General features: G+C 38.6%; 1 protein-coding gene across 10 annotated transcripts in view; it reads left to right on the top strand.

Annotated features, from left to right (window-relative positions):
* The window catches only part of esrrg (estrogen related receptor gamma), a 243,948-nt gene that overhangs the window by 141,280 nt on the left and 76,625 nt on the right, over positions 1-26,043 (top strand). The window contains exon 1 of one of the 10 annotated variants that reach the window (XM_033025359.1): positions 13,429-13,647. The exons of the other annotated variants lie outside the window; for them this stretch is intronic. Coding sequence (XP_032881250.1) covers positions 13,592-13,647 — 56 coding nt within the window. The 5' untranslated portion in view covers positions 13,429-13,591. Of the gene's footprint in view, positions 1-13,428; positions 13,648-26,043 lie in introns of those variants that run through there. 10 annotated transcript variants of the gene reach the window in all.

Genomic DNA, 26,043 nt, shown 5'->3' with positions numbered 1-26,043 from the left:
CTGCAGGCTCACCGCACCAGTGACCCTGGTTCGATACTGACTACACGTGCTGTCTGTGCAATGTTTGTACGTTCTCCCTGTGACTGTGTGGGTTGACTCAAGGTGTGCTGGTTTCCACCCACATCCCAAAAACGTGTAAGTTTGTAAATTTCTCATGTGTGTAGGGAGTGCTGAGAAAGTGTGAATGGGTAATCGATGGTCAGCGTGGACTCAGTGGGCCGAAACGTCTGTTTCTATGCTGTAACTTTCAATCATTAGAGACACAAGATACTCCGACATTCTAAATGGTCACAGGCAATAGATTCATCAGAATGAGGAAGGATCTTTCAGTTTTTCATGGAGACTTTAAGAACATCCTCTGTTCTCCCGGAAATCTCTTGCCATGACGGAGCATGGAGTAGAGTGCTTGTATTAGGCATGTGGATCATATGCCTATGCATTAGCATGTGTGAGGAAACAGGCCTTATTCCATTTATCTACCCTGCCAATTCATTTCGAGGATTGTACAAAAACAACACTGGCGATACCTCTCCAATTCTTTGAGGTATCCATTAGAATGTTTAAGGTTTTAGTAATTGCACACCATTTTCCTCAGTCAACTGAAGGCTCTCTGGCACATCGGTGGGACATTGATCAACACTTAACTGAGAGGTCACTCCTGAGCTATGGAAGTTATCATTGTTTCCCTGTGTCCTGATTATGGACCTTCATTATTGGATGGGGCAGTTGCTCAAGCGGTAAGCTATTATACCCTTTCACTTGTTTAACTCCTTACTTTCTTTAATGCAACTGTGCGCAGGTGTCAGTTGAAATCAGGCATCACACAGCAAAAAATGTCAAGTATAAGGGAAAAATCCTCTTTTATTCTGAAAATAGTGGAAATACAAAACACACTATTCAAAGGAGTTGTTGATTTTAAGGTCATAAAAGAGAAGGGAATGGAATGGAAGGAAATGGTGATGGATTCAGAAAACAACAAACACTCAGCAGGCCATGTAGCCTATGTGAGAAAAAACACATTTCAAATCTGGGGCTCTTCATCGGAACTGGGAAGGAGGCAAAGCATGTTAGTTTTCACCAGCAGAGGAGGTGGGGGAGGAATGGTGAGAACAAAGGGAATATCTCTGATAGAGTGACCAATGACCTAATTTAGTTCTTATTATATCAAAGATATTCTCTTTGCTCTCGCTGCCCACCCCCTCCCACGCTGTTCCTCCAACACTGCCGAACCCTCTCTGCCACTGAAAACAAACTTGTTTTCTCTCCCTTCCAGTCCTGATGAAGAATCCCAAAACTGAAACGTCAGTTTCTCTTTCCACAGATGCCGCCGGACTGGCTGAGCTATTCTTTTAGCATTTTTTCTTTTTATTTCCGATATCCAGCATCTGCATTTTCTCTTTTATTTTGAAAATGTGATAGAGGTAGGTGAGGAAGGATGGGAGTGGGGCAATGAACCAGTGGGGCAGAGTGTTTTTCTGTGCTGTACATTTTAAGTAATCGATGTGAAGTTGCATCACCATCAATAGCATTGATCCATAAATGAGTGCTCTATATTTAAAGACTCCAGCATATCCTTGGGAGAGTTATATCTGTATTCTGTGCATTTGTATGCAGTGCATAGTAAAATTCCTCAAAACAGATTTTTAGATATTCACAGTAACAGCAGTGCTATTTTGTGTTGAAAGTTAAAATCTGCACTCTATTATCTTCATATCTAATTTCACACATAATTTAGATTTTCTTACTTCAAGAATGTAAGCACAGTGGAGAATTGGTCAACTATTATTGGCCGTTGCCACCTTACATAGATTTTGTATTGTCCGACAAGTGGGGCCTTTGAACATATAGTAATGGCCTTGTACATATAGTAATGAGTACAAGGCCATAGGAAAAAAAACATGCAGTTGTATCAGAATGAAGTAAGCTGCCATTTGAAACCACTTAAAATGTCAGTGACTACATTAAAGCTACCTAAAAATTGATTTTTATTTTGTACCAGGTGACTTAATAAAACTTTCTTTTCTGCTTTCCTTCTTTCCGCCTCACATTACAACTGTAAAAAGATTGTCATTTAATACATCCAAAGAAGTTGAAAAGGTTAATTGATTTATTCAATAAATATATACAAGGTGATCCAAGTCGGAAACTATTGTATTTTCTTCTGTATTCCTTCCTTCCATTAATGGGTGTTATATGTTGTCTTGGCCACACCCACCCAATTTCACATTCTGCATATCTTTTTACTGACTTCCATCTGAGTGAAAAACATATTTTGTCTCCAACCATTGATCACAAATTCACCACTGTTATAGAGAATCATGCCATTTATAATAAGTGAAATATCAAAACTATATTTTTAATATATCCTTTCTTCCAAACGTAAAAGCATTTTTGCTTTCACAAGTTCACAAGTTATATGAGTAGAATTAGGCCATTCGGCCCATCGAATCTACTCTGTCAGTCAATCATGGCTGATCTCTGCCTCCTAATCCCATTTTGCTACCGTCTCCCCATAACCCTTGACACCCGTTCCAATCAAGAATTTGTTTATCTCTGCCTTAAAAATATCCACTGACTTGGCTTCCACAGCCCTCTGTGGCAATGAGTTCCACAGATTAACTACCCTCTGACTAAAAAAGTTCCTCCTCACGTCCTTTCTAAAAGAGCGCCATTTAATTCTGAGGCTATGGCCTCTGGTCCTAGACTCTCCCACCAGAGGAAACTCCCACCCAGATCTCAGGACTCAACATGAGGAAATGTGCAAAATTTAAAAAAGACGGATTGTGTGTAAATAAGCTTCCACGCATATATTCAGTGTGTAAAAAAATTAAACAGTAAATAAAAAATGGCTTTCAATCCATCTGCTCCTAACTATTGATGTTCCTCAACCACTTTGTGATCAACGATGGCATATTTTTATGCATCTCTGCCTCTTCCTTAGCACTAAATCTTTGTTGTGGGCATTTTATTTCTCCTGCGTCCCAAGTCTAATCCTCCTTGTGAGTGCTATTTATCTGTGCTCGTGTCAGATGGTGATACTTTTCAAAACTCTGAAATGATTGCTGTATTTATGTGGAATTTTGCGAACAAACTCCTGTGAGAAAGTTAATCAACTGACGGATTTATTTATCAACTTATTTGCATTTGTTGTAATATGGTTCCAAAGCATAATTTGCCGTAACATCATTCAAACACTTCATATGTTATCGTGTAAAAAATATTAATGACAGTGCGACATAGAATGTTTCTCATTCATTTATTTTTTAAGCGAAGATCCTTTAAATTACGACATTTTTTTTAAGAACCTTGAAAGCCACTTCCAGAATGCAGTGTAGAATTCAGTTTAAAACCCAGGGATTCTTCCAATTTTGGAATACATATTTTGTATTCTTTAGCTTTTTCTCTTTAGATCTGATAAATAGAAATTTTATTGGCGAGTAACTGTATTGTGATATTGTTTATTGTACAGTACATGTATTTTCAATTTGAATTATAAATATATTTTGAGACTGAAAGTGCAACATAGGATGAATAAATCATTTTAAAGTGCATCCATAAATCTGGCAGTTTCAAACTGGCAGGATAAAGCTACCCTTCATTGGGGAAAGGTGGCGAAGAGTTATAGTAATTAACCCATTACTGCTATTGCATTTGGACATTTCATCTTGAGCATCTCTTAGTGTGTCTAGTTAGTATTTAAACCGTGCCAGATGTTGTTTCATTATAGGTATTGTGACTATTGTGCAGCATACATTTTATAATAATGTGTTGGATGGGACATGACGTTAAATTAAGTTTATAGAACACACTGAATATATAACAAAGTAAGACAAGTTGATTCTTAACAATGTAAAAAATAAGTTGTCAGAAAAGATTGCAGAAATGTTGCCAAACAGATGCGAAAGGATTAAAGGATTAACTTCAGGGTCAGGCCTATTCACTTGCTAATATATTCATGGCACTAATGATAGGACAGTTCACACCTACTGTCAACTAGAAGCAGAAAACGGTTTAGCGTGTTTGTGTGCATTGAGGTTTTAAGTCACAACTAGTGTATTTTGACATTTGATGAGACCCAGCCATAATGGAAAAAAAGAATAAGTCGTTTCAAAATACTGTCTTTTGAAAATGGGTTGACATTTGGAAATTATATACTAATCGGATTAAGAAGCATAATAGTAGGATGAAAAATGGTTTTCAGTTTATTTCTGTAATTTCTGATTTTCAAGTTAAAATAGCACAAAAATGTGCACCATCATAGATTTCAGCCTAAAGTATTTAACAGTGAAGAGGAGACACTTAATCCCAGTGGATGGCAGTATGCTGCTTTTGTATGAAATCACTGTAACTAAAACCCTAGATTGATTTGGAACATCTTATCTCATTTGTTATGTATATTGCAATTTCCCATCCAATATATTAACAGCAACATGGTATTTGCAGCAGACTTGGCCCTTGCGTTTCTCAAGAACAATGGTGCATGCTAATTATCTCCTGATATTAAAGTATAACATTGTAAAGTTCCTTGTTAAAAAGTGGTGAAAACCATCAGACGTTTTGAACAATGTTATAAATAAGTGGAAAATAAAGCGATACTTAAAGGATAACTTTTGGTGCTTTGGTATCGTGTTGCAAACACAAATAGAATGGACACAAATCTGATGTCATTGTAGGTTTCATTGATGCACAAGCATTGGAGGATATGGGTCAATGGTGCTGCAGATTCACCCAGGAAATTGGACACTGCTCTTCCTTAATTTATGGAGCTACATAGACTTTTTGTTTGGAAGACTGGTGCTCTGAAAATTGAATCGATAGTAAACCTGTTGTGGAAAAAGTATGATTTCACAAGGAAATGTAGGCGATATGCTTCCATGGCATTGTGGTGTTGCTTTACAGTAACGAGTGGAATTGTATTTGTTGTAATTTGCTGGAGGGATGGAGGTAAATCCATATCCAGAATCTCCTTTCCGTCTTGTTTTACCCTTAAGCTGAACTCTTCACAAAGTGGCTATAATCAGTAAAAGAATAACAATGTGCACCAAAAGCAAGAAGCAAAACACTAGAGGAATTCAACTGTTTAAGAAGGAACTGCAGATGCTGGAAAAATCAAAGGTAGATAAAAATGCTGGAGAAACTCAGCAGGTGGGGCAGCATCTATGGAGCGAAGGAATAGGAGGAATAGGAACTCAACTGGTTAGGCAACATCTGTGGAGGGAAATGGACAGGTGGGGTTTCAGCATGGGGTAGGGTCCTGGCCTGAAACGTCACCTATCCATTTCCCTCCACAGACACTGCGTGACACACTCTGTTCCTCCAGCACTTTGTTTTGCGCTCAGGATTCCCGCATCTGCCGTCTCTTGTGTCAACAAAATGCACTTACATATATTGTAAGTTGTATTTTGTATTTGCTGTTGTGGCTTGTTCCATGCAACAAATGTGCTGAACATTACCCTAACGAAAGATTTGGAGATTGTTTCTAAGTGAATTCAGTATCATTTTCATATTTTGTAATGAAGGAAAATTTTTTTTTTTTAAATAACGATCTCATTGGGACAGGGGAGAATGAGATACCAAGCTAATTATTTTTTCAACCAAATAGTGAATATTCAAAGTTCATTTATCCTCCCCAGGGAACCTTTTTCCCGCTACAATTAAAGTCAGTATTTTTTTTTCACATTGTATATATGTTAATTATTACATTTACAAAGTAACAGAATTAGTTGTTTATGTGCTGCCTGATGGAGCAGAGAAATAGTGGCAATGTTCCTATGAAGGCCTATACTGTTATCAAGTAACGAGAAATATCTATTTTTGTAAGCCATATCATCAAATGTAAGATGCAGACCCCTCTACAATTACTGGCTGTGACCAGGAGGACCGTGTTCATCCAGGCTCGCTGGGAGTTCTCCAAGGTAATTGAAATTCTACCTCCATAGAGTTCAGATGAGAAGTGATATGAAGATGTGGGAAAACCTGAGCTGAATTGATTTTTTTTCCCCTTAATGTTTGGACAAAGAAATAACTTAGCTAAGTGTAGCAGAGATGATAAGCGCATTCAGTAATGGTAGATTAAGAGGCCTGCATCAGTTAACACAGACTGTATTTTATTCTCCCTCTATGTGCTGCCATGTTTAGATTGGAGATTAATTGCAATAGAATTACTGTACGTCTGTTTGTTTTTTTAACAATTGCAAATTACATTAAACAGCCAATGTGTTTTCTAATATGATTGTTCTTACCTGATAATTGGGATGGCGCCACAAGAGATTTTGATAAGAAATTCATAAACACTCTTTTATGAAGCCCTCGTGACTTCATTTTGTGACTATCTAGAGTGACAAATTATTTGAAGAAAGCAGACATGCACACAAAACACAATGCTCTGTTTCTTTCAGCGTTATGGCTCTTTGTTTATTTTTTCAAATATTTGCCCTGTGTTATCTTGCATATGCTGAGGAATATCATGAAATGCTATACAGCGGCAATGTTTCCTGGCTAATTTCTTTTTTTTCCTGCTCCTCCTGTACCCTGATAGCTGTACTTGGGCAAAAAGTATGACATTGTTATCTGTTCTTGCAATTAGAGATCAGCCTTTTTCATTCCAATCCTATTTGAAGATTGATTTGATTTTCGTCCAATAACAAAAATATAACAGAACACAGCTTGGGTTTTGTGGAGATATCTGTAGCTGTGAAGTGTTAATTGCAATTTAGATAAGGATTAGAAGGACCATATCTCAGTAGACCACATTTATTTGCAAGTGCTGTACTGTAATGCATCATGATTTCTTGGGGTTGTGTGTGTCTGTGTGTCTGTGTGTGTGTGTGTGTGTCTGTGTGTGTGTCTGTGTCTGTGTGTGGCTGTGTGTGTGTCAGATTGTCTGTCTGTCTGTCTGTCTGTCTGTCTGTATGTGTGTGTGTGTGTGTGTGTGTGTGTGTGTGTGTGTGTGTGTGTGTGCGTGTGTGTGTTTACAGAGTGCCCACATTTAGATAATGTGGATCTGGCAAGCCCTCCTGCCAGCATCACCACACTACATGCAGGGGTTTGGAGAATGGTTGAGCAGACTTCTTGAATGTGCAAATTTTCTAGTTCTAAACTAACTTCAAGTCTGCTGAATTGACCTGATTTACATGACTTTTCCCTCGCTGTCCTTTCCATCTCAACTTCTTCGGCTCTGATTCATTATCTTAACAGCTGTGTTATCTGCTTTATGGACAATAGGTGCAGGAGTAGGCCATTTGGCCCTTCGAGCCATTCAATGTGATCATGGCTGATCATACGTTCTTCAACTCAGCTGGGTACTTAGTGACTGACCAGTTGTTTAAGTGATGTTTAAGAAAGAACTGTAGATGCTGGAAAAATCGAAGGTGAAGTTAGACCCAAAATGCTGAGTAACTCAGCGGGTCAGGCAGCATCCCTGGAGAAAATGGATAGGTGACGTTTTGGTTCGAGACCCTTTTGCGGACTGGTCCTGACCCAAAATATTCTTCAGTTGTTTGAGTGAGTTGGGCAGAAGGTGTATTCCACTTTCCTAGCACAGTACAGTTTTATTTACATACAAAATGCCATAGAAATACCAGTTATTGTGTCCGATGTATGTTTTAATCTGCTATTGAATTATTATTTGAGGATTGTCCATTGCTTCTCTTCCCAGAAAATAAAAAAAAATTACATATGTACAACTAATAAAATCTTTTAAATTTAGTTGAATTAAATTGAACATTACAGTAATTTTTTTCCTCTGGTCCCCAAGAGATAATAATGTCTGAACTGATTTTATCCATTTGGTTAAATCTGATCTATGCTCTATTTGAGAAGGAACTTCATAATTTTAAATCCAGCCTCGTGAGCGTGCCCGTTTTAAATAGGTTGAGACCGTCGTGTGGCACTAAACAGGGTAGAGGACAGTGTAAACATAGGTTTCCGTGGGATTGGGGATCACAATGAGCTTACAACTTGTACAGTAATTGAGGGGGGAATATCATCATGATGGTTTTGATGCCCGCTCAGACATGAGAAGGTTGAGAACATTGGGTAGGGGCTGGGGAAAATCCAACACTACCTCCCTGAAGATAATCACAAAGATATGAAAAGGAAATTGCTGGAGTAACTCAGCATGTCAGGCAGCACCTCTGGTGATGTTATGGTCAAGACCCGAGTCTGAAGAAGGGACTCGACCTGAAACGTCACCTATTAATTTTCTCCATAGATACTACCTGACCCACTGAGTTACTCGAGCATTTTGTATCTATCTTCGGTGTAAACCAGCATCTACAGTTCCTTCCTACTACATATTTTAAAAAGCACCTCTAACTTAAGCTTACAACTTTGTATATTTCCATATTTCATTTGAATTATATATTACTTATGAGTGAGGTTATTTTGTAAACGTGAATAAAAAAAACTATATCCAGATGGTGAAGTACGGTACAGAAACTTTTAGTTTGTACTCTTAGAAATGCAGCAAAGGGAATTCCAGGAAGCGGAAAGATTTGGTTACCCTCTGTAAATGAAATCTTGCACTTTCCATCTTAAACATGTTTCTATAACGTGTCAGAAGTAACATCTCTTTCAAAATCTTCAACTGCAACAGACGTTTAGATCAGGGACACGCAAATAAAATGATCTGTGAAATGTGGCCTGGGAGAGAAGGTGCTGGGCTCTGCTTGATTCCTAATTAATTGACTTTTTTAATTACTCGCATGCTATGCATTATTTGGAGCGCGTATGGAGTGCGGAATTAAATGTATTGTAGTGGTTAAAGAGTTATGTCTCATGATTAGCTGATATGAAATGGGAAACCACAATTCACTTTGCCAGTTTAAAGAAGCTAAATGATGCATCTATAAAGGTGATGTATAGTGTACTGATATAGTGCATACAAATGCAGTGTGAGGATTGCACTGCATTAACCCTGCAAATACTCCATGGTCAGTTTGAGAAATCACTTTTTTATGAAAATCCTAAAATTAAATTAACATGGTATGCAAGACAGAATAATAGCAAGTCGGTTTATGAAATCCCTTTGCTGCCTTCTATAGTTACATAGTGCCATAGCGCTGGTTTATCAAATCATCATGATTTGTGGGGATATCTCTATAGAGTCAAATTAAGAAAGTTGCACAATACTTTTACCTTAAATATATGTAGATTGTTTTTCCTATTATTTTAGTATTATCATAGGGTTTAAATGGGGTGAAGGTTTTTGAATCTATTCCCCTGAACATACCCGTCACTTGATTTAGTGTTGAAGTTGTTAATAGCATCAAAAGCAGACCACCCACAGTCCACAAAAAGCTATTAACATATCAAAATGGTAGGGTGCCTGAGACCTGTCACCTTTTTTTTTGCTATGTGACAATTGCATTGCCTGATGCACATGGAGATTATTTTATCAGTTGCTCATAACAGTTGGGCAGCAATGTGTCTTCTGAGGGTAGGCTGAGTATTTGATGCTAGTGGGCTTCCTTTAATTCTCTCCACTTTCTAAATACAAGTGCATGTTGGCAGAGCCTTGGTTGCAGCATGAAACATTGTGTAAATTCATTGTGCCCTGGAAAGAAGCTTAGAGTCACTACTGCCCTCTATTGTCAGAAATGGAACGGCAGGACATTTTAACGACCAGTTTTAAAATTCCCCACGATGTTTCCTAGCACAACGTTCCTGGAATGCCTGCTGCTGTTTTTTTCCCTGAAATAAAAAAAACAATAGTGCTCATAATGCCTTTGACCAAATAGTTCCTATTACTTTTCATCAATGAGATACAAAACATTTCAGAGCATCACATGAGACCTAATTATTGGTGATTATTAAAAAGATGTATGGCTTACTTAGTCACCTGTTTAATAGCTACAGAGATTACAAGGTGTAGATCAAAATTTCTGATGACAACTCTGGCATTGCGAGTAAAATGGATATGAATACACATTTGCCGAATATACTGACATCCATCTGCAGACTCTTTCGAGAACTCTGTCATCAACAGAAACATTCCACAAATCCACTGGTTACAAAACAATTTGAAAGTACTTTTCAAAAGCACAATTTTAGATATCAAGTCTTTTTTTTTGTGCATTGATAGCTTCCCAAAATGCTTCAAAATCCTGATGAAATGACATCAAGAGAGTACCCAACATAATATTTTTCTTCCAATAATTTACAGCACAAGGATAAAATGTAAGGAACCAAATGTTTAAAATACATAATTTGCCATTTGAAATACCTCCGTATTTTGTCAATGGTCGGGTAATGTTCACACGTGCAGTGGGTGGAAGTGATCTAAATCTTTGTACATGTATATCAGTCTTAACATGAGGTGTGCTTAGATTGATTCTCAAGCTTAAATGCCTTTGATCTTGCAAAGGTAAAAACAGTTAGTAAATGCTCTTCAAAATGTAAATTTACATAGCCTTTAATATTTTTCTTGCTTGGTAGCAATGATCTACAGTATATCACCAAGTTAAAATATTTTTCAGAATTGCATTGCATCGCACTGAATACTTTGCATTAATTTTACAGAGAACCATGACCACCTATGAATAGTTCTGCGTCTATTCTAATCCACAGCAAGGATGGCTGCAGGAGATTTACAAGACAAAGCATTGTATTTACATCCATTGGAATGAAATTTAGTTTTATTTGAGCGATTATTGTATCTAGTTAATGCTTTGCTCCGTGTTAGGTTTTTGAATGTACGCATCAGTAGGGCACAGGAGCAAAGAAGCGAAGTTAATTTTTTCAAGGAACATTCAGTACATTACCTGTTATGATGACTTTGCCATTAATGGAACAATCAAAATTAATCTGAATAAATTTAGAAATTAATAACCTATGAACACCAGAGAAATATCATATTTGTAGAATTTGCAATCCACTTCACGGTATAAATGAGTATTCTGGATGCTTGGGTGTAATAATGATACTGACATCATACCACGCTGATTACATTTGGAAAAATAAAATGCAAGGAAATGCCAACAGATTTCTGAAATCTTGTGTTTAGAGATCTTGTAAAGGTGGCTGGATCCCTGGTTTGGAAAGTTGCGTGAAATGCTGCATTGTTTTATGTGGTAAATTGCACTTTTTCTGTGGCATTGTGTTAAAATGCATTGTGACCACCTCCCTGCCACCACCTCCCCATTCCCGTAAAGGAGTTGTTCTGAGCGCAAAAGACATTGCTGTGGTCAGTGGGCTACTTTCATTGTAGCTCTGTTGATCGGTGTTTTGTGTGCACAGGCTTTGTGAAGCATTCTGTATACAAATACACAGCACGTTGCGAGCGCATTCATCCATGCTTATTGCCAAACATTGGGTTAATGTAAAGTTTGTGTTCAGAAAGGATGCGGAATTCTGATGCTGACAAGCGCAAAGCGGTTGAGTCTAAGACGAGGCAGATTTTTGCAGGTTCTGTTTGTACCTGTTGTGGTTACTTGATTCAACCCCACCGAAAATCAGGATTCGACACAAATAAATGTGAAATGGGTCGGGCTGGTCAATACCATATGATCAAGGCCATTGCACATGATAACATTTCTTCTAAGCAACAAATCATAGACAAAATGGATTGAGGTGTGTACAAAATATAACGATACCACGGGGCGGTCATGTGCGATTGATGGAGCTAGGTGCACTGTTGTTCCTCCTGTTTGTAGCCAGAAAGGATTAAATAAAACTTGTCCTTAACTGTGTAACGGCTCTTTAAAGGGAAGGGTCTGAAGCAGATAATGTTTCTATTTAAAATGTTCTCTTGGGTGATTTGAAAGTCAAAGGTGCTGGATGCAGTCATGAGGCATTTTATCTAAAGAAGCATAATGTGGTTGAGGAAGAATGTGTTTCTGAACTGTGGAAAGGACTATGCTTATACTGATTATTAAATGCTAAGATCTCCTAATAATATAGATTTAATGTGTGCCATTTTTGTGTGTTGGTGTGGGGGGTTGTGTGTGCGAGGTGAAATCCAATAATATTAATTTACTTACATTTAATTTAGTAATTGGATAAGTTGAATTTAAATTATAAAATAAGGAAGTATGGAACCTCAAAACAATGATGTTTAATTTCTGAATTATTGTTTGTTAATCGTAGGTATTAGTTTAGTCGACCCCACCAGCAGTCTTTGATTGCATAATAAATATACATAGACATTTTTTAAATTAAGATTAGAGACAATACAATTAGAAATTGATGAAATCCACAAATGTACTTGAAGCTGGTCGTCATCCATTCGATAATTAGGTGGAATTTTTGTTGTTGTTAAATATATTCAACGTGTCCTGACTGATTACCAGACCTTTAGGAAACCCTTTCAGGAAAGCAACTGCCTGCAACACTGTGCCTGCTGAATGGTTAATTTAACATCAGAAGCAATTCTGAGACAGCCTTGTTTTTGGACACTAAAAAGGGTTTACATTGGGTTAACGGAATGCAGAGGGACAGCCAGCTGTTGGAGCTCACTTTATTTGAAGGAGACCATGATTGGAGGAGCTGTATTTCAGAACAGTTCCTGCAATGGCTTTGACTACGCCGGTTAGCCTTTCCACAATTGCTTCGAGCCACATTGTCAACACAGTAAAGATATCGGTGCTTGCACAAGGGAAGCATTTGTCATCATACTTCTGGAGCATCCAGAGTTTTCAAATTGGGTATGAAGACGTGAAACGCTCTGATGAGTTTTTCTCTCATCGTCATTCCTGAACTCTCAGCTTCGTGCTAAATTTGCAAGTGGCATTTAAAAAAAAAAGCTGTCAGCGTGCAACACTTCAGCAAAATGAAATAATATGTAAGACCTATTATCCAATACAAACTTAAATTTCAGAGGTAAAAATCTCAAGCCTTCCCTTCAAAATGACCTAAAATTTAGATTTTACTCTATTATATTATGTTTAATACATTTCTAAAAAGTGTTTGACTTTAAAATATTTAACCGAGTCACATGAATCTTCTCATAGGAAAGACCATTCAGTTCAAACAGGAATAAAAATGCCATTGCGTTTTATAAATTAAATAATGCTAAATAGAATTTGCCGTTGTACTTTCAGCGATAAAATATATAAAATGGTATAGAGAAACTGAGGCAAAGTAATGATCGAAACTTGTAAAATTATTTGTCAGCTCAAGCTGTCATTTTCACAGAAACTTTTGCAGCGGTATATGAGCAAGGTCCATTTAAGTTTTCTTTTCGCAGTGCTTTAAGTCTAATAAAAATTGTGCTTTAAATGCTGTACAACGTATATGGTTGTGGAATTTTGTCTTCCTCCTCCCAGTTTACTGATTTCCCGCCTACTGTACCTGCATTGCTTCCCTTAGCCAGTGTAGGAATTGTCCTGTCTGCAGTGCTTTGCTCTGAGTGGCTACAATCCCACCAATGCGAAGACTGGTGAGGTCGGGGATTGCATATGTAAAGACCTGCTTCATATTAATAAGCTACAATCGGGACTTTAAGACCTTGATTAGGAGAGTGCGAGCTTGGTCCCAGCTGGCTTTGCCTATAGGCTGTCACCAGAGAACATTTGTGTTAATTGTGCCACTCTGTCAGGGAACTTTGATTTATTGCCAGGAGTGTGGACTCGAATAATGGTGCTGAGCGCACATGGATTTTGTAGAACTTTGTCTCCCTGAATCTTTTTCTCTCCGCTACAACGAAGAGTAGGTACCCTTTTCTTTCCATTCCGGGCTTTTTTTTTGTTTTACAGGGCTACTGGGGATTTGTTGTATATGTGTCTGTCCCTGTGTGTCTGTGCTGCCTGCTTGCATGTTTTGTGCCAGGATTATGTCCTACTCTTCTGTGTAACGGATGTTCTCTGAATTATCTCCAGATTCCCAGAAGCAGTCTACTGTTACTGCATATTGTGCTGCTATTTGTAATGTAGCCAAAGATGTGAAAAAGCCATCGGAATGGACAAGGTCTCTGCTGTGTGTATGTGTCTGTGAGTGTGTCTGTGCCTGCGTGTATGTGTTTGTGTGAGTGAGAGAGAAACAGATATTACCTTTTTTTTAAATGATGTTTTATTTTATTCTCAAAGCAAATTACTATGATTGTCTTTTATAATGCACTTGATGTAGTTGCATCCAAATGAAATTTGTACAACATAGCTTTTGTTACTGATTTTAAGCAGAGATTTTTTTTTAACAGGCAGCTTGCCGCAAACGAGGAAAGGGAGAATAAAATCTAGCTGACAACTTGTCTCAAGTTCTCTCACTTTTCATTGTACTATTTAAACGATTGTCCCTTTAAATGATCGCCCCTGTTCAAGGAGCAACAGGCAAGGGCTATGGGAAGAACGTCACAAACCTGTATGAAAATACCTTCACATCTTGAAATGCTTCAAATAGAGTTTTCTCCCGCTGTTCGGCAGGTTTTGCATATTTGCACGGAGCTTTAAATATTGCAAGAGGTCAGATGCTCCGTTTGAAAGATGCAAGATGTACTCTATGACAACCTTGTATTCAAAGGGAAGAGGCTATTTAGTGTGTTCATTTGAATGCTTTTTGCTGCACCTCTTTTGTTGTCAGAGCCTCCAGTGATATAGTAATTAACCTGCAGTAAAAATAAAACCCATGCGACTCCTGATTTCATTCCCACACAAAAAGCTTTTTTTTTAAAATAAATTTATTCCCTGGCTTTGTGGTCGCTATAAATTACAAAGATTAGAATGCTACAAATGATATTTTAATTGGCGAGACTGTGGCAAAAAGCAATATATTTTTGATCTGCTCGGAATGTGTATCTGTTCCTATGGTTAAGCTCTCTGGAGGAAATAGGCGATTACACTGGAGCAGTTTGTGCAGTATTATCTCTTTTACATTCACTCGCCTTGTATTAAATTGTCATTGTCCTAAACCAAGAAAGAAATGAATTGCAGCTTTCAATACTGCCAGACAGTGAAATATTTACCCTCTTGTGTCCCCAATCATACTTCACGCGTGTTTGATGGCGTGACTCTGACACCAACAATCTTGCCGGTTTGATGCTCACTTACAGCTTCTTCCTTTGCTTTCACCTCCCCGGACTTTACGCCACAGTAAAAAAAAGTGACGCGTCAGATTCCCAACTACTTTCTCTGCTTTGTTTCCTTTGAAGTGCCTGTTTGTTCTTCAAGGGGGACTCATCTCAGATGGAAGCAAAATATAAATTCATAAAACGCCACATTAAAGGGTGGTGGAGCGGCCGGATTCAGATCTTGCTGGACAAAATGGCCCTCTCTTAAATGACCACTGTAGGCGTGAGCCAGGCGCAGTTGTTCATTGCAGTGGCTGCTTTACTGTACCCATATGGAGCTATGTAATTGGCTTCAGATTGTATTAGTCAGTAGAGCCTTACAGATCAGCACTGTCAGGTTTTAACATTAGTATGAATGACACCTGTCCAATCAATCATGTGGCCAGAGCTCTACAGATGGAATGGGTCTTGCCTGCTTAAAAATGCTACTAAATCATGGCACATACTTGTCTTATTTCATATTGTTATCCTTTCTGGAAATCAAGAGGAAATATTCATTCCACACTTATGGACAGCGCTCAGTCTTAAAGTGCGTGTATGGAGATGGGTGGGTGCTTTGTAGATAGCTGGCGTAATGGCAAGTGCTATAATTGGCTTTACTGTGTTAAACTAATCCCAGCAGGTTAGACAGATAAGAGATTTCAGAACAAGTATATGTCCAGTTTCACTTGAGGCCCAGAGCTGCGGCTGACCAATTGTCCAGTCTGCAAATTCTCAAGCAGATAAATTAAAGGGTAATTTTATACCCTCCTACTGCTCAGGGTTCGTCTTACTTAGTATTTTGTTCGGTTATGCTGCCTCTTCATGCATTATTCTTTGGCTCGGAAATTACCTTTCTCTATTTTAAATATTCTTGTGCAGGATTTTAAAACGATGATCAGAAATTCTGAAATTAGCAATAACATCCAGTTTTTAATGTCCATTTCAAAAATATAAGTAAAGCATGCGTTAAATGGCTAACCGAGTAAAGGCTTCTGAGTTAATTAATTGTGGCTGTATTTCCATTTGTAATACTTTTTTATATCACGATGTGGCCTCAGATAACATAGAAAATGTTTTTAACTGTTGTAATTGTTCTGTTCAGCTACTCGGTAGAACGATGAGGGCTTTGAAATGTTGATATATTTTGAATAGGCACGAGCAGTCATTACTGGAGGCAGCTTGTTACCCAGTGTGAATAAAATGCCAAGTTTTACATCAGTGAAACTCAATGATTCATACTTTGGATTTCAAATCAAACAGCGGTAAGCCATGCTGTGGCATCTCAATGTTTGGATTTTTTCTCTCCTTGCGACAGTGTTGGATAATTCAACCAAGGAGACCTTAGTAAAATGACTACCTTTTCCCGAAGTCGATTTAGTGCAGCTATTTCATTTTCATTCAGGCTGCTTTAGGCAAGCAAGCAATCTAGAGGGTTAGTTTTTTCAATTTGTTACAGTAAGAATATTGAAGAACACATTTTTAAGCACTGGATTTATTTTTATACACCCTCAAAAAAGTTTAAAAGTTATTTCAAACAGTTAAAGGCTATTTTATTTTTAAAGATTTTTTTGGTAAAGATTTTGCATGTAAACCCCTTATCAGTTAGAGTAATTCAATAACGCCTCAGCTGGTTGCTGCTGCTGAACTCCAGGATAGTCCCTGGAGATTTTGTAATTAATATATGGACCTTTTTGTCAAGTTCTTTTTCTAAATTCCTCAGCTCCTGCTTGGTTAGGAAGCCAGAATTAAATTTTATATTGAGCAAATGTAATCTTCGATTCTAGCCACATTAGACTAGTCTATGACTATATTTTGTTAGCACGTTTTAAAGGAACAAGACCCACTTCAGCGATCTTTATTCTCTTTAATCAGCATCATAAATTGCAATTTAGTCCCTTCTATGTGCCTCAAATTTGTCCTGACAGAACGATGCTGGTGTTCAAGAGCATGTCACCAAAACCCATTGCGCCGAGCACTGATAAAGGCAGATGCTAGTTAGCCCTGACAGAGTGCGGGAATGTTGCTATTCTGTGCCATAGGTTGCAACTTTCATCCTTGTGGATTACGGCAGGTCAACCCCTTATCTCTCTCTCCTTTTATTCCCCCCCCCCCCTCTTTTCCTTTGAGATTGAGGATAGTAAGTCAAGCCAGGTGAGGTTGTTTGTGTGCATGATACAGGTCACTCCCTAAAACAAAACAGTTTGGTTAATATCTAGTCATCAGCTGGTGTGCACAATGCAAAAAACAGGCTCATTCCAGAAAACTGTTGGCAACCCAAACAGACCAAACCAAAGCTTGAAGTCGTCTTCCGCTGGGTTGGGTTTATTTTCTAAACAAAGAACAGGGTGCCGTCGAGAGCTCTGCACCCTTCCAGTTAATGAACACATAGTCCAAAAATTCTTCTTATTTGTTTTGTTTCTGAATTGTTGTTTGAATCTTTCAAGTTTTCCACAGTGGTAAAGTTATATTACCAAACCAAAGTGGACTTGAATTTATGAATTTGGTTGCCTGTATATGTTTTTTAAGGTGCTCTTTGTTCATTTGGATTGTAGACATCATTCCCATTGCGAAGCCATACTATAACTTACGTGTCAGGTGACTTTAAAAACCAAATGTTATAACAGAGGGCTGAACACCATGCGCATTGCAGTCCCAAATGGACATGAGCCTGGATTTTTGAAATGCCAAGATGGTCCGTTGGAAGATTTAGCTCCTTTAAACTATTTCATATTGAATTATGTCATTGAAGCATACAGCATAGAGACAGCCCCTTTAGTCCAGTTTGTCCAAGTTGACCCAGTTGATGAGCCAAACTAGTCACACTTGCTTGGGCCTGCCTCATATCCCTCCAATCCTTTCCTATCTATGTACTGGTCTGAGTATCTTTTAAATGCCATAATTGTAGCCACCTCTACCACTTCCTCTGGCAGCTCATTCCACGTACGGACCACAATCCATGTGAAAAGTTTGCCCCTCGGGTTCTTTTCAAATAGTTCCCCTCTCACCTCAAACATATGCCCTCAAGTTTTTTGACTCCCTTACCCTGGGAGAAAAAGCTGTGGCTGTTCACCTCATCTATACTCTTCATGATGTTATAAACCTCTACAAGATCATCGCACGGCACTTTTTTAAATATTGGGAACAAGTGGATGCTTTGGTTGACTCCCTCACCAGTACAACACTCGGAGAACAGCCTCCATTCAACCCAGCATGCAAAATGCAATTTGCAGCCTACAGTATAACTTTAGCCTAACCAGCTGTACTTCATATTTCACAGTCACTGATCTAAGACTGACAATTAAATACAACTTTTGAGAGAAAAAACTAAGGGAACCAGAGCACATCTATTTAAATTTGGAGGACAAAGTTATTTTTAAACAACGCTTCGAGATTCATAATAAGGAAGGGAATTAGATTACTATTGATGGGTGACTTACACCGTCTAAGACTTCACATTCTGTAGAGATATGTGGGCAAACAGAGGTACCAATTCAAGCATGTGCATATGAGTTTACTAAGGTGAAGCTAAATCTCAGTTTTGAGAAGTTGTGCCCATTTACAGGTGTTCACTGCCTCCATGTGTCTCTGCTCCCATCTTTCCCCCAGTAACTAGACCTTAAATCATTTTAGCCGGTGTTTAAATTTAAAGCCTATTTATTAAGGTTAGCTATCATTCTATTCCTGGAGATAATCATATTTTGTTACTCAGCCATCCCTTGACAAAATAGGACAGTATTGTAGGTCTTTTGTGAACACACGGTTTTCAAGACGAGGTGGACGATTCCATAAATAAGCTGCGGAATTTCAGATGAAAATTGGTTTCTGCTGGATTGATGCTAATATACCTGGAAGGAAGCTAGTTCGTGCTGAAGCATCCAGCGTCAGACAGGGCTGTGTGCCATCTGTCCCACCTGCTGCATAGTTAGTCCATCTGGTTATTCAGAATGTGCTTTGTGGGTTTTACCGGAGCAGCTTCAGTGCCAATAGGCAAGCAAGCAGAGTAAATTATTTAAGCAGCCAATGTAAACTGAAAGCTCTCACCCTGGATGCTGGGGATTGTGTTAAATGCTTGAAAGCTTCTATTTGCATATAGATTTAGATACTGTATATAGATCATAGAGGAGATAGCAACCAAATTATCTTTATCTAGATTGTTACAGGACATTTTGTCTTGTCTGTGTCAGGCAAGAATATGAATATTTCTGGAATGTTTTTGTTTGTGGTTTGCGAGGAAGATGAAGGTAAAATATTTGCAGGGTTGTAGCCCCTTTAGTAGAGCACTAAGCATTAGCAAATATTCTTGAACCTCTTTAGAACATCAAGACTACATTTTATTATTCCCTGTCATCAACTTACTTGCTAAGCAGTCTTTGCAAATCTGATATGGGATTTCAAATGAAAAAACATAGAACCAAATGGAAAACATAGAACTAAAAGAGGGGAATAAATCAAACAAGGATTATAAAGACAGCAGATCTATCTAGCCCATTTGTTTGTTTTCCAGGTAGTGTGCAGAAAAATGCAAAGCAGAGTATTTGAAACACTTTAATTTTTTATTATTGGTTAAAAGATCTATTTTGAATTTCACCAAAAAACAGCTGTGTTTCCCATCAATTTGAATGGATATTTATTGTTGAAAGCTAACCAGGTAAGGCATGGCGGTCATTTAGTTTTATCAATTATAATATCAGCCACATAAAATAACACTACCTCTGAATACTTTAACAAAAACTACTTTTGATATTTTTATTACTTCGCAGGACGGAGGAAGATAGAAACTTTACCTTTTACGAGATAAGGATGTCAAAGTTCTTGTCCTGACTCACTTACAAAATAATTTCAAACCAAGAGAGTGCATGTAAAGTTACATTTCTGCATAACTTTTACTAAACTTCCATGGATTTTTAAAGACACATTGAATTGTCAGCAGTGTCAGTCTTGTAATGGGATCCAAGAATGCAAACTGTCCGATCTCTGAGACTTGCTTATTTTGGACCTGAAATTTGTAGAGTGAATCACCAATAAGTTTAATATTTCTGATATAGGTAGAGAGTTGATGCTTCAACTGACCCCTCAAAAGGAGAAACTGATAATCCCTTGAGAAAGCACCAACCGTTTGTTCTTGAATGTTGTTTCTCAGAGGTTGGTTATCCCGTTGAGGAAAATTAAAAACTGCTTTAGGATGACTAAAAACTGCCCAAGCTAATATGAGGCTGCCACAATTCAGGGGTAGATTGTGAATTCAGAGATCTCTTTATTTTTCATACTAGTAGAGAGCATAATGTCGATACCCCGCTTCAAGCCAAATTAAAATATGTTGTGCCACTGTAATGGAACCTTACACACCACTAGAGGCTGCTAGCTCATTTTTGTGTCACTAACTAGTAATGACTTAATTGGAACACCCATCACGGCTTGTTGGTCAAGTTTGCTGGGCTGAGATGCCCAGTGGGTCACATGTCCATAGGATCTGGCTTCATTCAGCACCATGCTCAAGTTGCCATTCTTCATTCAGAAGCCTAGGTGTGGTGGGCTAATTAACCACGAGAGGCGACACACTCATCCAAATCTGGACCTTACTGACACCACAATTGTTCCAGTTCCTCAGTTGCATCCACATCAACATTTTGCCTCTTAGCCTTAAATAACCAAGACCAATTGCCTTGTCGCAGATACTGTTCTGGTAGAAAACAGAACTAGTAAAGCACTTCACAATGAATGCAAGTAGTTTAGGAGATTATAATTCAAGCATTAACTGAAAAAAAAAACGTGAAATGCTATAAAACGATGTATGCAGATTTTCTAAGGTTCAACGAAACATCTGAATGGATTCATGAATATTCATAAAAATGGGGAACAATGCTTGTACAATAATTCTCCGTGTAAGCTGATCAAAGGGGAGAAATGTTAGTTTAAGTGCTCGGTTCAAATGTTCCTCGAGAACAATCTGCCATATCGTTATCGTTAAAACCAATTTGACCGTATTGTTATTTTACGGTTGTAACAATTGGCACGCAGTGTAGTTTGGGAGTGTAGCGCACACTCTATCAACGGATTGAACAATCTAATACACAGATGAACCATTAACATCTGCAAGAGAAAACATAGATTCATACTCGTGCAAAGATACTTCATCCTCCACATGAACCTTGCCCTTTGCGATACTGCCAAGGCTGCTGTTTGCTTGCAGGTACTTTCATAATTGTTACTGTATTTTCTGTATTTATTTTTTTAATATTTAGGACCAACAGTTGTGCCAATCCTGCCAGGGAAGAGAGTATCTTAGCCCTCGGCTCATGGAAATGGAGTCTCTTTAAATTAACTCCTTTTTGTATGCACATTAGTTCAGAATATCAATTAGTTGTCATGATATGGAAATAAAATCAGCTCGTCTTCAATGAAGGGTTATGGTGCCTTATTGCCATGCAGACCAGCTGTTAAAGAAGCAGTCCTTGATTGGCTTCTCCCTTAGGTTTGTTCCCGTCAAACCTATTAAGATCAATTCAGTTGAAAAGTCCTGCTGTGGTCAGTACAGTGTTGTGCATATTTTAGTGACACAAGGTAATATCTACATCACCCATGATCTACTATAATTCACTATATATTCAGCAATCTATCCTACTCGCATCTGAAGGCATTCTTCAATTCTGAAGTGGGTTAATATCGCCTCTGGTCAGCAGAAAAGTCCATCTGTTTTATAAAAAAATAGGAAGATATTCGGCCTAGCTGATAGATGGGTTAAATCAACTGATTTAACTGATTTCCCACCAGAGGTGATATTTTATTTATGATAAAATGCTTGGAAAGTGATTAATTTGTCAAGGGAATGTCTTGTTACTGTAAATTTACTGAAACTGTAATAAGTGTATTGCTGTTACCCAGATGGTGGAACAAAGAGGCAGTTGCTAATGAAGAGACAGAGATTCACTAAATGTTCTAACACAAGTTCATTTTTCAGAAAGCATTTTGCTTTACCAGATAAATATAGAATTGTGAATTAGCATTTATAACAGGTCCATGAAGTGCAGCCGTGGATGCTTGTTTTCTTAGCTTGAGCAAGTTCATTCTGCTGTCATTTCTCAAGGTTTCATCTGGCCTCATAAATGGGTAGCACAGTGGCACAGGTACTAGAACCCAGCTGCCTCCCAGCTCCAGCAGCCCAGCTTCAGTCCCGACCTCTGTGGCTGTCTGTGTGGAGTTTGCGCATCCTTTGCAGGCCTACATGGGCTGACCCTGGATTTCTCCCACATCTCAGAGATGTACAGGTTAATTGGCCAGTGTAAATTGCCAGCAGGGATTGGAGGACAGCTCTATGATCCAACATGGACTCAGCAGGCTAAAATGGTTTACTTTTATACCCTATAGAAATATGGAAGTGAAGAATTGTGCCTGTATAATTGCTTCTAACCCTTTGCTTTGAATAACTTGTATGCAGTCAGTGACAGGGGAGGGAGCAGATCACGAGGTTATATGTAGACTGCGCAGTAAATATATAAACATTTTGACAAATTTTTTTTTTTTAAACTGTCTGCCGTGGAGGAAGTGTACATTTATTTTGCTTGGACTGCAGGTCCTCCCCAGGCAGGTTACGAGAGGTTTCCGTTCCTGAAAACTGTTTGTGACTCAAGGAATTTATATGTTGCATATGTGGCTTCCCAGCAATATATATTTAAATAGAAACAAAGACCAAACAAGGGTTAAACCAGGGCGTTTAACTCAGCTATTCAGATATTGCTGCAAACTGAGTTCTCACACAGCAGATGATGCTTGCAGCCCTGCAGTACCCGGCAGATCCATGCCGTCGGTCTGTCAAACACTCGATCGCATATATGAGCTGTACATAAGTCCAGCGTCCGTTACCTAGTGAGAATTTGTACATTATATTAGGGTTTCTCATTCCACCAAGGACATGCAATTGTATCTTTTTAAGCGAGTATAAAATAACAATTGGAATTGTTGATAAGGAGAAAGAAAGAAAAATGCCTCGAGACCACAACGCGGTAGTTTTAAGCACAGCCACTGTGTAATATAGATCAAGCAACTTGCATATAACAGGTCCCTACATGGGGTGTCACCTCTTGGTGAGCTGATGCTGTGAGAAAGATTTGTAAACTTCGGTTCATACATTTTTTACCCCAAACTTTTATATGCAACTGCATTCAGGTTTCTTCCTGCTTTTGTTTCCCATCTTCATGTTAACATGTTCTGTTGAATAAGACTCAACAACCAACATGTGCTGTAGTTCTACCAAATCACAGCCAAGCACAGGGACAAATAGAATCGAAATAATCGAGGCACCCGCACAAAGAAAATTAAAAGAGCAATTATTTAGCAGCATTTGTAAAGGACTTTTGTGCTTGAGGATGAAAAGACAATATAACTATGTGAATTTGTGATCATGTTTTAAATATGCTGCAATCTAATATTAATCTATTAAACTCAACATGAAAAATTTAGTTTGGATCTTAAAAAATGGAATGCAATTACAGGAGTCATATTTCGCACAGTTAAATTAATGTGTATTAAAATAAAAAATAAAAATAGCTGATAAGTTGACAGCATTTTTATACACCTTACAACCAATAAGAATAAAAAGATTGCATTATATTGGCACCATTTTAAAGTATGATCTATTTGAAATTTATAGTTAAAATAATACTGGAAATATGGGGAAAAATAAAAAATCAGCTAGCAATAATAGTGATTAAAAAGAAGTGTATTAGAATAAAGGCTCACAGTAAGGAATACCCATTGCTGCACTTGATTAACAGTAAAAAGTATATATTTTGTAACGTGCTCATTGTTGCCTGATTTCCATTGTTTATATAACCCACAGTTTAATCAGAAACTTAGAATGACTAATTACTCTTCCAACCTCCCGTGAGTTGTTGCTGTTGACCATCATTGAGTCTTAAAAATATATAATTCTGTTTGATTTTTTGGACAACTGTTCCCCAATTACAATCACCTTTTTTAAAAAAAGCTTGAGGAACTTTAGCACAGTCGGGCAACATGAACAAATAGTTTCCATGGGATACAAGACGGGAATCAGTTTGGTTGGTGCAGTAATATAAGGCTCTACGGAGCGGCACAGTGACACAGCGGTAGAGTTACTGCTTTACAGCGCTTGCAGCGGCAGAGATCCGGGATCAATCTTGACTAAAGGTGCTGTCTGTACTGAGTTTGTACGGTTTCCCCGTGACTGCTCCGAGATCTTCAGTTTCCTCCCACACTCCAAAGACGTACAGGTTTGCAGGTTAATATGGCTTTGTATAAATTTAAATTGTCCCTAGTATGTGTAGGATAGTGTTAGTGTGCGGGGATCGCTGGTCGGTGCGGACTCGGTGGGCCGAAGGGCCTGTTTCTGCACTGTATCTGTAAAACAAATACAAACTAAATGTCTGCTCATGGTGACTGAACCCAATGTAGTCTCTTTCTCCCTTTCATCAGATGGTCAATCTGTAGCAGGCACTGCGTTGGAAGGAAACACAAGAACGTTTATGAAATTGTTGGAGACTAACTCCATGGGTCATACTTGTACTGGAATCTTGTATTAATATGGAACATATTTCTTCTTACATACAGATATTTTTAGAAGTGGCAGAGGTAGAATCCAACAGCCCATGAAATGGCTGCAGAGTTAGAGATGTATGATTAACCCTTGCCTGTTCAGTGGAAGGCAGCCAGCACGCCAGCTTTTTTACCGCTTGCTCATTTCTGTGATTTCTGCCTCCAGCTAGTGCCAGTCATGCTGTTCATTTGCTATTCCTTCAGCGGATCCCAAACCTGCGAGTGGCTAACACCAATTAAAGCCGGCCTTCACTGCTTACAGGCAGCACCGGAGAAATGGGACGGGTGTGGGTGGGCATTCCACAATCAATCCGACTTAGGACACCCAGGAGAAAATGGACCAATTTTCATATATAGTAACCAAAGGCTTTGATGGAGAAGATAGGAAGCAAGAGAACTGTTTTGAACTCATAGTTGAGCCAGGAGAGCAACCAGGTCCACATCAGAAGGTAAGGGAACAAATAACCCTGAGGTCAATGCTGGGATCCTCTGTGAGGAATCTAGAAAACGTGTGATTAAAAAGCTCAGTGAACACACTAATTGTGAAGGTCAGGAAGCACATCTTTAGTGGTATATCTATCTTAGGTTCAGATATTTAACAATTTACTGTAACTCCTCTACAATCAGGACTGAAAGCTAACATACGTAGGCTCAAATACTTAGTACCACTGAAAGCCTCGTACGCACAAGTCATTCATAATGGCAGCATTTTAATCAGCACTCAAACATATTGCACCACACGTGCTGATACACAACCCTCTCTCTTGTGGGTAAAGATGGCGGACACCCAGACACAGCATACTTTGCCAATTCCCCCAGGCATTAGATAGTGATCACCATCATGAGATGTTCATACCTGTGACCACAGGAGGACTGAAGCCATCATTGGTGCTGATGTTCTCATTCTCACCATCCAACCCCTGCCTCAACATTCCTTTCTGATTTATAAGCTGCAAACCTTACATTCTCTCGCTTCTCGCTCCACTACCTTATCCCTGTCCTTTTTTAAATTTCAGATACCCAAGGTGAGGCGGAGCGTAAAAGTATAGTGTTGTTGGAGATACACTATCACAACGTTTCACGCTCACAGCCTCCAGCTCTCAAAGTTTAGAGTTGGACTCAGCACACGTGGCTTGAAGTCAGGCCAGAAAAGTAGGTAGCACTGGGGAACATAATGCATTGTAATGTAGAAACAAAGACCTGCAGATGATGGTTTATACCAAAGATAGACACAAACTGCTAGAGTAACGCAGCATTTCTGGAGGAAAAGGGTCGGTGATGTTCCGACCCGAAACGTCACCTATCCTTTTCCTCCGGAGATGCTGCCTGACCCACTGCGTTACTCCAGCATTTTGAGTCTACAATGCATTGGAAGATAGGACCAGGAGAGGCCATTTGGACCCTCAAGCTTGCCTTGCCATTCAATATGATTATGGCTGATCTGCCCCAGCGTTCATCCCCTCTTGATTTATTTGACTACAGAGAACTCT

The sequence above is a fragment of the Amblyraja radiata genome, chromosome 8, assembly GCF_010909765.2.
Source record: "Amblyraja radiata isolate CabotCenter1 chromosome 8, sAmbRad1.1.pri, whole genome shotgun sequence".
NCBI classification, from domain to species: Eukaryota; Metazoa; Chordata; class Chondrichthyes; order Rajiformes; family Rajidae; genus Amblyraja; species Amblyraja radiata.
The sequence above is the reverse complement of the archived record's forward strand: the minus strand, read 5'-3'. Positions and strand labels throughout refer to the sequence as shown.